This window comes from Protopterus annectens, chromosome 9.part0 (genome assembly GCF_019279795.1).
Source record: "Protopterus annectens isolate FY-2018-M chromosome 9.part0, PAN1.0, whole genome shotgun sequence".
NCBI lineage: Eukaryota > Metazoa > Chordata > Ceratodontiformes > Protopteridae > Protopterus > Protopterus annectens.
Window position 1 is genome coordinate 857,080,833 of NC_056743.1, and position 13,842 is coordinate 857,094,674.

A 13,842-nucleotide genomic window follows, 5' to 3' on the forward strand; every position below is an offset into this window, starting at 1 on the left:
GTCTTACTCTCCTCCCAGCACACTGTAGAACAAAAAATGAGGAAGGATGATAAGAACTTCTGCATTAAAAAAATCTACAGTTATGGTGAAATACGTGCACATCACTATAATATTGTAATATATTCACCATAAGCATTTTTGCTGTGATATATTCAAAAGAATCTGAGAACACAAACCATCAAAAATGGAGGTCAAAACACAGAGGAAGCTAAAAGCAAAGACCTACTGCTGCAAAAACTGCCATCTTTTGATAGAAGGTCCAGCTTGCAGTGCTTAGGGAACATATGAATGAAACCCAGGTCACAGCTTCACACTGAGAAGAATTCTTGAAAAAAAGCCAATGGTATCTTTTACATTTGTAATGTGGTAGTTTACCCACCAAGACCTTCCCAAGGATGGTCACAGTAAAATCTAAAGAAGCATAATAGCCAGATGGAGACGGTCCTAAATACTGGCTGTCAATGTTTTCTTGGCATGAAGACAGGGATGGTCCAAACTTCTAATGTCCTTAATTCTGTCTGCATACCTTGATTGTCAGTGGATATCCACATCAGGTCGAATTTGCTTTTTCTTATTTTGAGGTTTCAGGTGAAACACAGGCAGATGGATGGACTGGTTTGGCATTAATTCGGAGACACCCTTGGGCAAGAAGGAAGGACTGATCTGTAAGGATATTGCTGCCTTTGTGCAAAGCTCTCTGCATATAGAAAGCTTGATGCTGTGAAATTCTCCTTACTGAACTGATGGTGACAAAGAATAGTCTTCCAGGACAGGTACCTTAAGCTAGCTAAACTGGTCAGGTTGAAGGGAGTTTAATACAGATTTTTCAGTTTTGAAGTTCGAGTCTTGCAGCAGCAGAACAAGTCCCCTTGATGGCCTTAGAGATAGGGAAACCTCTGAGAAGTAACTTTACTTCACAGTTCATAAATAAATGGGAGTTTTATAAGCAAGCATGCTAAGATGGCATACAAATGAATTTTGATGGCAATAAAATCCAGTTCCTTGTCAACGAGGTCTGAAAGATATTGAAGGATTTGAGGAATGTTGGCAGCAAAGGGGAGGAGGTCTAAATCTTGGTCACTGCACCAACAAGTAAATTTTTTAATGTCTGTATTCTGGATCTTCAAGCTTGCTGCAAAATGTGCATCACTTGGGGATAGGACAAATGTATGCAAGGGACTATACTGAAATCTTGCAGGCTTTGGGTCTAAAGGTTACGAGAATGCACAGCATAGATGTCCACTCTAGCTGTAAAAGGAAATTCCCCGACAGGCAGTTACCCAGCTCTGGAGGTCATCTGTATTAGGCTGAAAGTCTAACTTCTGCCTGCGCATACCTACACCATGTCTATTCTTTGTAGTATTTCTTCTCTTTATACTAAGCATACTACTGAAGTCTAGAGCACAGAACGGCAGCATAATTCCCTCATGTTATAAATGATACTGCATTAGCGAGACTTAAAATCAACATAAGAATTATCAGGACAACAACCCAATCAGACAAAGTGAAATACAAACAGCAACTGAAGGACAGCAATGAAGTCTAAACCACATCACAGACAGGTGGCCGTACTAACTCAATGCACCACTTAGAAATAGACTAAAAGGGGAAAAAAATGGAAAGGAAAAAACACAAAAGACATTAAAAAAAGAACCATACCCTTTTAGGTATATGGCATCAGAATTCAGCTGTAGCACTTACATCTATACTAACCAAGGAGTGATAGTTACCGAATTGCCACCCCCGGAGCCATCCAGGTTGAGGTCTGTCTTCTGCTCCACAGCTAGTTCTGCTTCGAGGATCTTGTCAACTGGCATGTCTTCATTCGCACCGCTGGTGGATTCGACTTCACTGTCTTTCTCCTTGCACCTCTGCCTCTCCTCCTGCACGGCTGGACACAGGCAGACAAGGGACCGGTCAGCTAATAAATGCAGTCCATGTACCAGTCAGTTATGACACTTGCTTAGGAGAACACAATAAATAACAGTGCTGTAATTGGTACTTACTTGACAGACAGGGGTTGGAACCAACAGCAGCTAAAGACCAGCAACCAACAGCATGGCAAAGAAACCAACGAGCACTGCATTGAAATACTGAAGGTGAAATGCACCGCATCACCACTCATTTCACTCCAATTATATGTTTTCCTTTATACTGTTAACCATGCAATTTCTTGGGCTGTGCCTGAAAAATTGGCATGCAGTTGAACCAATATCTGAATTTGATGGTGCCGAACATCACAGCACTGAATTTCTGGACTCAAATATTTTGCTGGCAAGTGCATAGGGCAAGGGGAGCTCCTTTAACAAAGCACCCCTGCCTGCAGGTTCAAAACACTGTATGTGCAATTCATGCAAAGAAAAGCAAAGACATGAATCAAAGCATATCCAAACACAATCATCTGGAAATCCTGACTGCCTGCTACCACTTGCTATAAGGTGATAATTCTGCAAGAGAAAAGAGATTACATAGTATGTGCACTTTGGTAATATTCAAAAGTGTAACCCTTAAAACCTAAAAAATCATTGACAATTGCCCTTCTGTCCACAAAACATAGTAGCATACCTTTAAGCATTTTTCAGTGTCACCTCAGTGTTTGTATTCAGACTGCTTATGCTATGAAATTAGTATTTGATGATTAACACAGCACACAGACTGGACATCGTTTTGTCCTTTTCTTCTGTGAACGACAATCACAATATCAGCCTTGGCCAATGCAGTACGTTAACATGTGTGAGGTATTTCACAATTTGATATATACCATGTCTATAGGTATCTATGAAATGAACTGGATTAAAATGAACCAACTTTACTTGTCCATCAGCAAACCTGCTTGCTTAGTTTTAACTGTAGGAAAAGCTTTTATAGTCACGTACCTGAAAATGGGAAAGCAAATAGAAAACTGATATAAAGGCCTCTGTAACTGTAAAAGAAATGTGCTTACTTTTTTGGCATACAACTTAACATTCAGACATACTTTAATATAATCTGTATGTTAAAGGCTACTGCTGCTTCCAATAAGACAGGACATACACAGCTCTACATACATTTAAGATATGCATGTGGCTTACTACTGAAAAATCTTCTCATATTGTTGTTGTCTTTCAGCTTTTCCCGGTTAGGGGTCGCCACAGCAGAACTCCGGTCCGCTACTGACTGGCAGTAGATTTTCACGAACGCAGACGTGCAAGCTCGATGTTCAACCTTCAACGAAGGCACGCCCATTTACGCATGTCTTTCGAACGCCCACCCAACCACATGGAGGACATGCAGACTTCACACAGAAGGCACTCCCTGCATTCTAGCCGAGAATCTAACGGGAGAACCTCTTGCTGTGAGGCAACAACGCTACCGCTGCACCACCGCGGAAGTCATACTTCTTAAAAAAAAAAAAAAAAAAAAGAGGGGGGGGGGGGTTTATGAGCAATTGGAATGTAAATACTTGACAGACACCTTTGTAAACAGTTGTTTAATTATAGTTTGTGTTGTTTGTTAAATATTCCTATTTCAATTTTCTATTTTAATGTGAAAATTGAACTAAAGTATTAAAATCAGTTAAAAAAAAAGATATGCATTTTGCTACATAACAGTCAAAGTCATCTACTTGAGTAAGGTTTCTGGTATGAGCATAGTGTATTCCTTTCATTAGGTTTTTTTTTTTACTACCCTCATCAAAAAGGACACGTCTGTATGTATGCTTATGCACAGCAAGCACACAGATTACGTGTGTGTATTTGTACATTTAATGGATGCGTATATAATAAATCACATAATAAACAGTACAAATGCAGCAGCCGACAAATGCAATTAAAAAGGGTCACCTCATGAGTTTTTAACAAATATCAGCCGTTATCATGTAATAGATTTATGGTATGTGACAGTTAACTGACACACTACACAAATCCTTTCTTTTGAGGTGCGCAAATAATGGTCTGAAGACTAGTCAAATTGTTACAACTTAAACTGCGAAGTTAAATTCAAGAAGTGTGTTTTTTGGCAGCATCACAGCTAGCATGTACATCAATTGTCCTTTACTGACCTTTGAAAAGCTGTGTGTAGGTGCCAACTGCTCAATTATGGAGTGACCACATTTTCTAAAACCTGTTTTAAGAGAAAAAGGTTAATTCATATTTATAAGTTTTTTTATACACTTTGCAAAGTTTTAAGCTGGGACTTTTAAAATATCATAAGAGTCAATTAACTGCACTCAGTGATAGTAGAGCTGTCTACTATGGCTTCAAGGGTCTACATCAGAAGATATAAGTTTCAAAACTTTGAATCTGACATGGTCAACACCATATGATCAAAGTTTTGAAACTTCAAATCTTTTAACGGAGATTTCCATACAGTGCATAAAGGGAATATTTCCCTTTTCTGCACAGTAGTGCGATCTCAGAGTTGGTATATTTAAATAGCGGGGGGGTGGTGCAGGCGGGCTTGCCCCCCTGCTTACAGCGTTTAAATGGTTTGTTTTTATAGGTTGCTGTGTTTGTCGACCATATAAGAATTGAAGTTTTGAAACTTCAATCATGTAATATAGACTCTGGCTTCAATACCCCTGTAGACATACTATACAGAAACAGAAAGTTCACACCGGGGATCACACCAACAGCACTACTAGATAGGTGCCAAGGGTACTACCTGCTAGTACAAAAGTCTAGGGAACTACTAAAGGGGTGGTGAATACCGCACAACGTGGCTGGGCTAATATATGCCTTTGGGCAGATAGCCCAGTACCAACCTATGAACATATACTCACACATGAACACGAATGCCTATACTAGGCACCCTCCATGTTAATGACGTAACCTGAAACACTAACAGTAGTATTACGCCCCCTTAATAACACCTGGCACTGTTGTCAGGTTAATAACCAACCTGAGAGTTTACTTCCTCTGCTCCTGTGTAATATCTTTTACTGTACTTTACACCTAGGATGCAAACTGCTGATAATGTCAACTTATCAAAAATGTCTATTCAGACATCACTCTACAGCCTTACTGCAAAGTAAAAAGCACACAACTATTCACAGCTGACAACACATATAACCCAGGAGTGGAGCAAATGAACATAACCCAGGACCAGGGCTAATGCAAAGACCTCCATGTACTGGTTCTCGCAGACAGTGTAGATATTGGTTTTAAATGTACTCTTCTTAATTTTGGTTGTACAAATGATGAATATTTGTGTAAAATCTTACCATGACCATAGATGACCTTCTCTTCCATGTTGCAGTATTCTTGGTGTGGAATTTGCCTCCTCAGGTGACCCATTCATCATCTCCTATAAAAAAGCGTCAGCTTGGCTGCTGTAGTTACGTGGGACTTCATATGCAGGGCCATAAACCAGGGGCCTTAAATGTGACGTCTGCAAGCACTGACCTCAGAACCTGAAAGCCCAACAGGACAGTTCTAAATAAAGTAGCAAGTGATGTCAACTACAGGATCAAAGCGCCATTTCTTGGCTAAATTGGTCCTAGGGTAGGATATAACCACCAGGAGACCACAAACAGGTCTATTGTGGGAGAGAGAAGGTTTGAACAAGGGGTTAGGTGGATGGGAAGGAATGTCCTTCTATTCCTAAGTTGCAGTATTCTTGGTGTTGGAGAGTACCACAGCTTAGATGGAAGGAAGGGAGGAGGGAGAAGTAGCTGATTCCACAAAGATCTACAGAATTGCTCTGGCAAAACCTGCACATGCTCTGTAGACACTGTCTAGCACTGTAGTGTTTGGTGAAAGTGTAAATGGTGGACCATGTAGCCGATTCCAAGATGGATGCACTGTCCAGGCCGTTTAGGAAGGCTTTTGAGTCTGCCATTGCCCTGGTAGAGTGAACCTTTACTCCATGTGGAAGTTTTTTGCCATGGTGTGAGTAACATAGGCAAATAGTTTTCCATATCCAACATGAGATGGTTTGTTTGGAGACTGCCTTGTCCATGGTCCTGGGGTGGAAGGAAACAAAAAACTGATTGGATTTTCTTATGGAACTGGTCCTGGGGTGGAAGGAAACAAAAAAAATGATTGGATTTTCTTATGGAACTGGTTTTACCTAGGCAAAACCTTAGTTGTCTGTGTACATCCAGAGAGTGGCGTATTCTCCCACTTTCATTGCTGGGGAGGGGAAGAAGGTGGGTAAATGAACAGATTAGTTTAAGGACAGATCATTGACCACTTTAGGCATAAAGGAAGGGTTGGACCATAGGGTTATTCTATCCTTGTGGAAGGTAGTGTATGGAGGGCAGAACATTGATGCCTGCAACTCTGACACCCTCCTGGCTGAAGTTATAGCCACTATCAGTACTGTCTTCCATGTGCACATGTGCTGAGTAGCTGTACTAGCTGGTTGAAATGGGGACTGTGTGAGTTTTTCCAGGATAAAGTTCAGGTGCCAGGGAGGAGGGGTGGGTTTTTCTTGGTGGTCTGAAGTGCAAGACCCCTTTCAAGAATAGTTTGACATTGAGCCTGGCTAGTAGAGGAGGGTCTAGTGGCAGGCAGGCTGAAATAGTTAAAAGGTGGACTTTCACTGAAGAGTATGAAAGTCCCATCTTAACTAGTTGAGACACACAGGCAAGAATGTACATTTGTGTACACTTACAGTAAATGTAGATGTTCAAGTGTATTCACTGTTACAGTCATCACACTTGGGTTATCTGCCTGCAGGTAGCTCTCAGTCGGCCAGGATACCAGAGACTTAGTATTTCTGTGCCAGTTGCTGTCGCTTCAGGAGTGACATCAGGGGTATAAAAACAGGTAGCAGACACCATTACATCAGTTTTTCTTGCCCCAAATGTCAGGAGAACCCAAAATAGGGAGCTAAGGTATGGTGGGAAAAACACCACCAGTAAAAAGTAAATACCAATAGCCCTGTAAGAGGTGAGAAATAGACAGAGAGGAGTGAGAGCCAAGGGGGATGGAGGGTGGGAAACCAGGACTGCAAAAGTGAATACACTCGAACATCTACATTTATGGTTAGTGTACACAACTGTACTAGGTTCTTCCTGTTTCACTGTTGCAGTCATCACACTTGGGTTGATTCCAAAAACTGAAGAAACGGTGGAGGCAGTCAAGAAGATTTAGGGCTGGCTAGTATGCCCTACAGGACTGCTGTTGCAAATCCCGCCCTGGATTTGGAAAAGATAGACAGGTGGTAATGCTTGGTGAAGGTGTGTACAGAACTCCAGGTAGCAGCTTCCAGAATGTCCCTGGCAGGGACTCCCCTGAGGAATGCTGCACAAACAGAAGTTGCCCTAGTGGAAAGTGCTCTGACCCAAAGGTGTTGGTTTCCCATGGTGTTTGTAGCAGAAATGGATACAGTGTGCTATCCATTTGGAAATTGTTTGTTTAGTAATGGCTTTGCCCTCTGCCCCTGGTGTAAAAAATACAGTTGTGTACACTTACCATAAATGTAGATGTGTATTCACTGTTGCAGTCATCACATTTGGGTTATCTGCTTGCAGAAGCCCTCAGTCGGTCTGATTATCAAAGTCTTGAGTCCTGCGTCGGTTGCTGTCTCATTTTCCATGACGTCAAAAATTAATGCAGTCACCTATCCACTTAAAAATGGTTTGCTTTGAAATGGCCTTCTCCTCTGCAGCAAAATGCAACCAGAAGCTGTTCAGATTTCCTGAGAGGTTTAGTCCTGTCCAAGTAAAATCTAAGTTGTCTGTGCACATCCAATGAGTGCAGTATTCGTTCACCTTTGTTCTGTGGATTAGAAAAGAAGGTTGGCAAATGAATGGACTGATTAAGGGCCACACTGGATACCACCTTGGGCATGAAGGAGGGACTGGTCCTGAGGGACACCCTGTCCGCATGAAGGATGATGAAAGGCTCCACTGCCAAGAGGGCCTGTAATTCAGACACTCTTCTTGCTGAAGTGCTGGCTAGAAGGAAGGCTGTTTTCCAAGAAAGGAATTTCAAACTCTGCATTTGCAGCTGACTCAAAGGGAGGTAAAGTGAGTTTTATCAATACAAATTTGAGGTCCCAGGCTGAAGCAGGGCTTCTCCTGGGTGGTCTGAAGTTTTTGGCCCCTCTGAGGAACTGCTTCAGCAGTGGATAAGAGAAGAGGGGTGGTTCTGTATTGTAAAGAGCTGAAATAGCTGAGGCATGAATTTTAATGGAGGAAAAGGAAAGGCCCATGTGAAGCATCTCAGTTAAGTATTGAAGAATCTGAGGTAAATTGGGTGCTGCTGTGCCCATCCCCTGAGTTTGGCTCCAGGAACAGAATCTTTTCCATTTTTCAGCATAGGATTTTCTAGTACTAGGCCTCCTTGCCTCCAGAATGACATCCATCACCTGTTTACTGAGGGATGGTAGCAGAGAGATCAGGTAATTAGCCAGGCTGTCAGGTTCAAGGTTTGAAGCTGTGGGTGCAGAATCTAGCCCTCCTGCTGGGACAGCAGGGTAGGGGGTCTGAGACAGGTGCCATGGTGCCAGCAGTGACACACTGTGCAAGAGGGGGTACCAGTGTTGGCGTGGCCAGTTTGGTACAATCAGTTTTGTCCTTGGTTTGTCCTGCTTTATCTTTAGTAGTACCTTGGAGAGGAGAGGCAGAGGGGGAAAGGCATAAACTGATAGTTTTTTCAAGTGAAGGACAGGGCATCCACTTTCCAAGCTTGTTTGTGGGGAGTCCTTGTGCAGAATTTGTCCAATTGGTAGTTCTGGGGGGAGGCAAACAGGTCTATCTCTGGGCTCCCCAATTTGTTTCCCAACATGCTGAAGATCCTTGGTTCCAGTTTCCACTCATGTGGGTCCATGAGATTTCTGCTTAGGTCGTCTGCCAGTGTATTTACCTTTCCTGGCAGGAATTGAGCCTGTAAGTGCACTTGGTAGCTCAAGGCTGTGTTCCACAGAGCCATGGCTAGTCTACAGAGAGGGTATGAGTGGGTTCCTCCCTGCTTGTTTATGTACCACATAACAGGGGTGTTGTCTGTCTTTAACAGTAATTGTCCTGGAAGAATATGGTCCTTGAAGGCTGTCACAGCATTCTGTACAGCTAACATTTCTTTCTGATTGATATGCAGGTGCATTTGACTTGGGTTCCATTTGTCCTGAATGCACTTCCCTGCCAAGTGAGCCCCCCATGCATAGTCTGAGTCTGTTAGGGTTTGGGCGGCAAAGGATAGAGTGAATGGCAGTCCCTTGTTTTGGTGGCAGGCCTCTGCCCACCAAAGGAACACTGCAGACGAAGTATGACAGGAATCATTGATTTTAGATTCTAAGAACGTTGACACCATAGGCTTTTTAGATACCACTGTAGTTTCCTCATATGCAGTCTTGCATATGGAATTAGTAGAATGCAGGAGGCCATGATGCCCAGGTTTTGCAGTACTTTCCTTGCAGACAGCTGTGTCTTTGTGGCCAGTAGCTTGAAGTAGGATGTCAAATGAACTTGTTTCTCTGGCGTAAGGTAGGCTATCTGGGAAGTTGTATTCAAGCTTGCTCCCAGGAATATAATTTGCTGGCAGGGTGCAAGATGTGATTTATTTTCGTTTACGGTGTACCCCCGATAAGTTAGCAATTTCTTTACAAATGCCAGATGATTCAATAGTATTTCCTGGCTTTCTGCTTGAATTAGACAATCGTCCAGGGATGGGTATAATTGTATATTTCTTTGCCTGCAAAAAGCAATGACTGGAGCTAGGCACTTTGTGAATACCCTGGACGCAGTAGATGAGCCAAAGGGCAGTGCAGAGAACTGATAGTGCATGCAGCCTGCTTTGAAGTGTAGGTATCCTCTGCAAGATTCCCTTATTGGGATGTGCAGGTAGGCTTCCTTTAAGTCCAGTGTTGCCAACCAGGCATCTTTGTCTAGCATAGGAGGCAGCTGATGAAGAGAGTTAGCATCTTGAATTTTGGGATTACCAGAAATGTGTTTAGAGTAGACAGGTCCGGGATAGGACGCCAGGAATTGTCTTTTCTGAGTACCAGAAAAAGTCTTGAGTATAAATCTTGTCCCCATTCTTCTTCTGGGACAGGCTGAATAGCCCTGATGCTTAAAAGAGAGAGAACATGCTTTTGAGCCTCTGCCCACGGATATGGGGGTAGATATGGCCAACGGTTTGGGGTTGGTAAGGAGTGGAAGTGGAATCGGTATCCTTGGGAAACTATATTTAAAATTCATTTGTCTCGGGTAATGAGGTCCCAATTTTTTGCCTGCAGGGCAATCTTGCACCCTAAAGGAACAGTCAGTTGAGCAGGGCTTGGAAGGTTTAAAGTTAAGTCACTGAGACAGTTTACCATAGGGAGGAGTCTTACTACTTCCTGCGTTGGAAGTGGGAGCCCCCCACTGCTTAGTCCTGTGAGTCCTTTGGGACTGCAGCCTGGGTGTTCTGCTGGTTCTGGGTTTGGACTGAGAAGGCCTGGAAGAGGCAGGAAAGGACCAATTCTTAGAGGGCCAATGCCTACTAAATCTGGGAGGCTGTACTTGCAGGAAATCTTTTAACGGTTTGCACAGATTTAGCTTTTTCCTTCATCTTTTTAAGTACTACTTCTGCTTTGTTGCCAAACAGGCGGTCTTGGTTTAAGGGAGCATCCAGCACTTTAGCCTTAACATGATCTGGCAAAGATTGCTCCTTAAGCCAAGCATGCCTTCTAAGTACAGACCCAGTGAAAGCAGCCCTGCAAGATTGTCTCTAATGAATCAAAACCACATTGCAAAGTATGTTTTCCAACTTGTTCAGCAGAATGCATTAAATCCTGTAAAGCTTTATTTTCAGCACAGTCAGGAATCAACATAATTTTCTGTTTAAGCAATCCAATAATATGTTGCTGATACTTTAACATATAAAACTGGCAGTTTAAGGCTCTAATGGCCAAGGTTGCAGAAGTGTATACAGTATCCAGCACCCTGGAATCTCTATCAGAGGGGATAGGATTTTTGGCAATAGTAGCCTTAATGCCCTTGAGTTCCTGTGAAATGGTCTCAGGATCTGCAGTATGATTTTTAAAAAGGAACTTGTGAGAGTCAGGAACTCTGTAATACCTATCAGGTTTTCTGGGAGCAGAAGGTAGAGAGTCAGGGGCCAGGCTAGATTCCAAGAAGGCATCATCAACAACGTCCAGTGCAGGAGGTATAGCTAAAGGCCTGTGTTGGGGCAGGGGTAAGAAATCCCAAAGCTTCTTTTTGGAGTCAGAGTAATACTGGCTTTCCAGTGAAAATGCTCCCCAACAGTATGCAAAGTTTCACAAGAGAAATCCTCTGGAGGGGAAGCAGAGGGAATGGAGTCCTCCATCAGAATCCTCATAGGTAGACAAGGGTAAATCCTAATCATCAGTGGAAACAGACATTTCAGAGTCCTGATCAGAAGAATCAGAAGGAAAATCAATTCTAGGTCTCTTAGAGGGGGAAGGGTGGCTTCCCCCGATTAGAGTAATAAGGTCTTCAGCCATTCTTACCATTTGTTTTTTAGGCATAGGGGTCTGACCATGTGGTCTGGGCATCGGTTTTCTAGGCATGGATCGAGTTTTAGGCCTTGAAGAAGAAGATGGCATCGGTTTAATATGCAAGTCAGTAAGCCTGAATACACTCAGAAGCCAGTGCCTGCAAACCGGTTCTGGACCCATCCAAGGTAGAGACATCCGCAGGTTCCACAGTCAAGAAGCATCTCGCAGCATACCGAATGGGTCTCAGTAGAGGCCTGCGAATCTGAAGTAGGTATCCGGGGCTGCGAAAGCGCCTCACGGAGTACCGTCACACTGGCGACTAGCTTAGGAGAAGCGTCATTGGCAGCTTTGGACATATGTGGTCTGTCTATCTTTTCGTTTTTCCGGAATGTCGGTAGTCGGGTGGCTTACCAAAGCCATTTCTGGATAATTGAACAGAGTACCAAAATATTTAGAAGCGTAAATGAACCGATGAATCGTTTGAGGTTTGAATAAGGCACAAAACCGACAGTGAGGTACGTCATGGTCTGGGCCTAAGCAAGGAATGCAGTACGAATGAAAATCTTTATGAGGTATTTGCTTTCCACAAGAAATACAATTGTTAACTTTTACTGACATTAGTTTAGAGCAAGAAAAAGGTTCCCCAACGGGGTACTTAGCTTAGTTGAAGACTGCGGTTCTGAAACTCGAAAACGAAAATTCCAGGAGTGCGAACTGCTTCTGCTTCAGGCACTGCATGGCAAGAAAGACTGATGTAATGGCGTCGGCTGCATGCTTTATACCCCTGACTACCTGACGTCATGGAAGATGAGACAGCAACCGACGCAGGACCCAAGACTTTATCGGCCGAATGAGGACTACAGCAAGCAGATAACTCAAGTGTGATGACTGCAATAGTGAAACACGAAGAACATCTGGCTAATAACTGGTCAGATTTCCTGAAGGCCTTAGTCCCATCAAGGTAGAATCTGAGTTGTATGTGCACGCCCAAGGAATGCAGGATCCTTTCCCCTTTATTTTGAGGATTAGGGAAGAAGGTAGGTAAATGGATAGATTGGTTGAGAGCCACACTGGACACCACTTTAGGCATAAAGGAAGGGTTAGTCCTGAGGGAGACCCTGTCAGCATGAAAAATAATAAGAAGTTATGTACCTACCATAACGTTCCATGTTAGTTGTCTTCATCTCGCCTTCTTTCTTGCTGGTTGGGATCGGAGCCGATCCTCGGCTCCGTCTCGGCCATCTTCTATAGCTCGAGAGCTGTTTACTGGCTCGAGCTTATCCCTTATCCCATGAGGCCTAGCGCTAGCTACCCAGATCTCGTTTCAAATAGCTAACCTCAGACCTAGCCAGAGAACCAACCTGTCCAAACAAACAGGTTGGGCATAACTGTCATACTCTCTAAGTCAGTAGAGGAAACAAACCAGAGAACACTCAGCCAGTGAAACCAAAACTCCTCTCGATCCAATAGGACAGGGGGACGGAGGGTGGGATGCAAAAATAGAAGGCGAGATGAAGACAACTAACATGGAATGTTATGGTAGGTACATAACTTCTTAATGTTACGTTGTCTATCTCGCCTTCGTTCTTGCTGGTTGGGACAGCGTCCCTAGCACCTACAATCCTGGGTGGCTCATTGGAACAGACTCTTCAGAACAGTGGAACCAAAGTCAGCTCTGCTCCTGGATACCATTATCTAGCTTGTAATGAGAAATAAAGGTATGAGGATTTGCCCACGTAGCAGCTGCACAGATAGAATCCATGGGCAACCTAGATTGGTAGGCTACAGAGGTGGCCAAAGCCCTACTAGAATGACCTTTTGGTTTGATAGGCAGCTCTTTGTTTCTCAATTGATAAATGAAAGTGATAATGTGAGACAACCAACTGGGAGTCCTTGTTTGCATAGAGTGTAGGAAAGGAATAGTTGGTCCGACTTCCCTATATCCTTAGTCCTATGCAAGTAAAAACGCAATTGTCTATGAACGTCCAATTGGTGTAATTTGTATTCTGCCTTGTTGGAGTGGTTAGGGAAAAACACAGGAAGGTCTATAGATTGGTTTAAATTGTTTTCTGAGCAGACTTTCGGAAGGAATGAGGGATTAGTGCTTAGAGCAACCCTGTCCTTATGAAAAACCAAGTATGGAGGACGAACACATAGTGCCTGAAGTTCAGAGACGCGTCTGGCTGAAGTAATAGCTACCAGAAAGAGTGTTTTCCAAGATAGAAACTTAATGGAGCAGGACGCCACAGGTTCAAAGGGGGGCTTAATTAAGGAGGTTAGTACCAAATTAAGGTACCAAGGAGGAAGTGGATCTCTCACTGGAGGCCTCAGGAGAGTAGTCCCTCTTAAAAAGGCTTTACAGAGCTCATGAGACATAATGTTTGAATTAGACAACCCAACATGAAAGCTAGAAATGGCCGCCAGTTGGACCCTGATTGTAGCAGAAGCGGACCCAGA

General features: G+C 43.3%; 1 protein-coding gene across 6 annotated transcripts in view; it reads right to left on the bottom strand.

Moving 5' to 3' along the window:
- RXRB (retinoid X receptor beta) overlaps window positions 1-13,842 on the bottom strand; it is a 1,081,557-nt gene that overhangs the window by 391,528 nt on the left and 676,187 nt on the right. For 5 of the 6 annotated variants that reach the window (XM_044083573.1, XM_044083567.1, XM_044083568.1 and 2 more), the window contains one exon: window positions 1,731-1,921. In XM_044083573.1, the coding sequence (XP_043939508.1) occupies window positions 1,731-1,921 (191 nt within the window). The remainder of the gene's footprint in view (window positions 1-1,730; window positions 1,922-13,842) is intronic. The other variant, XM_044083570.1, reaches the window with a different exon arrangement.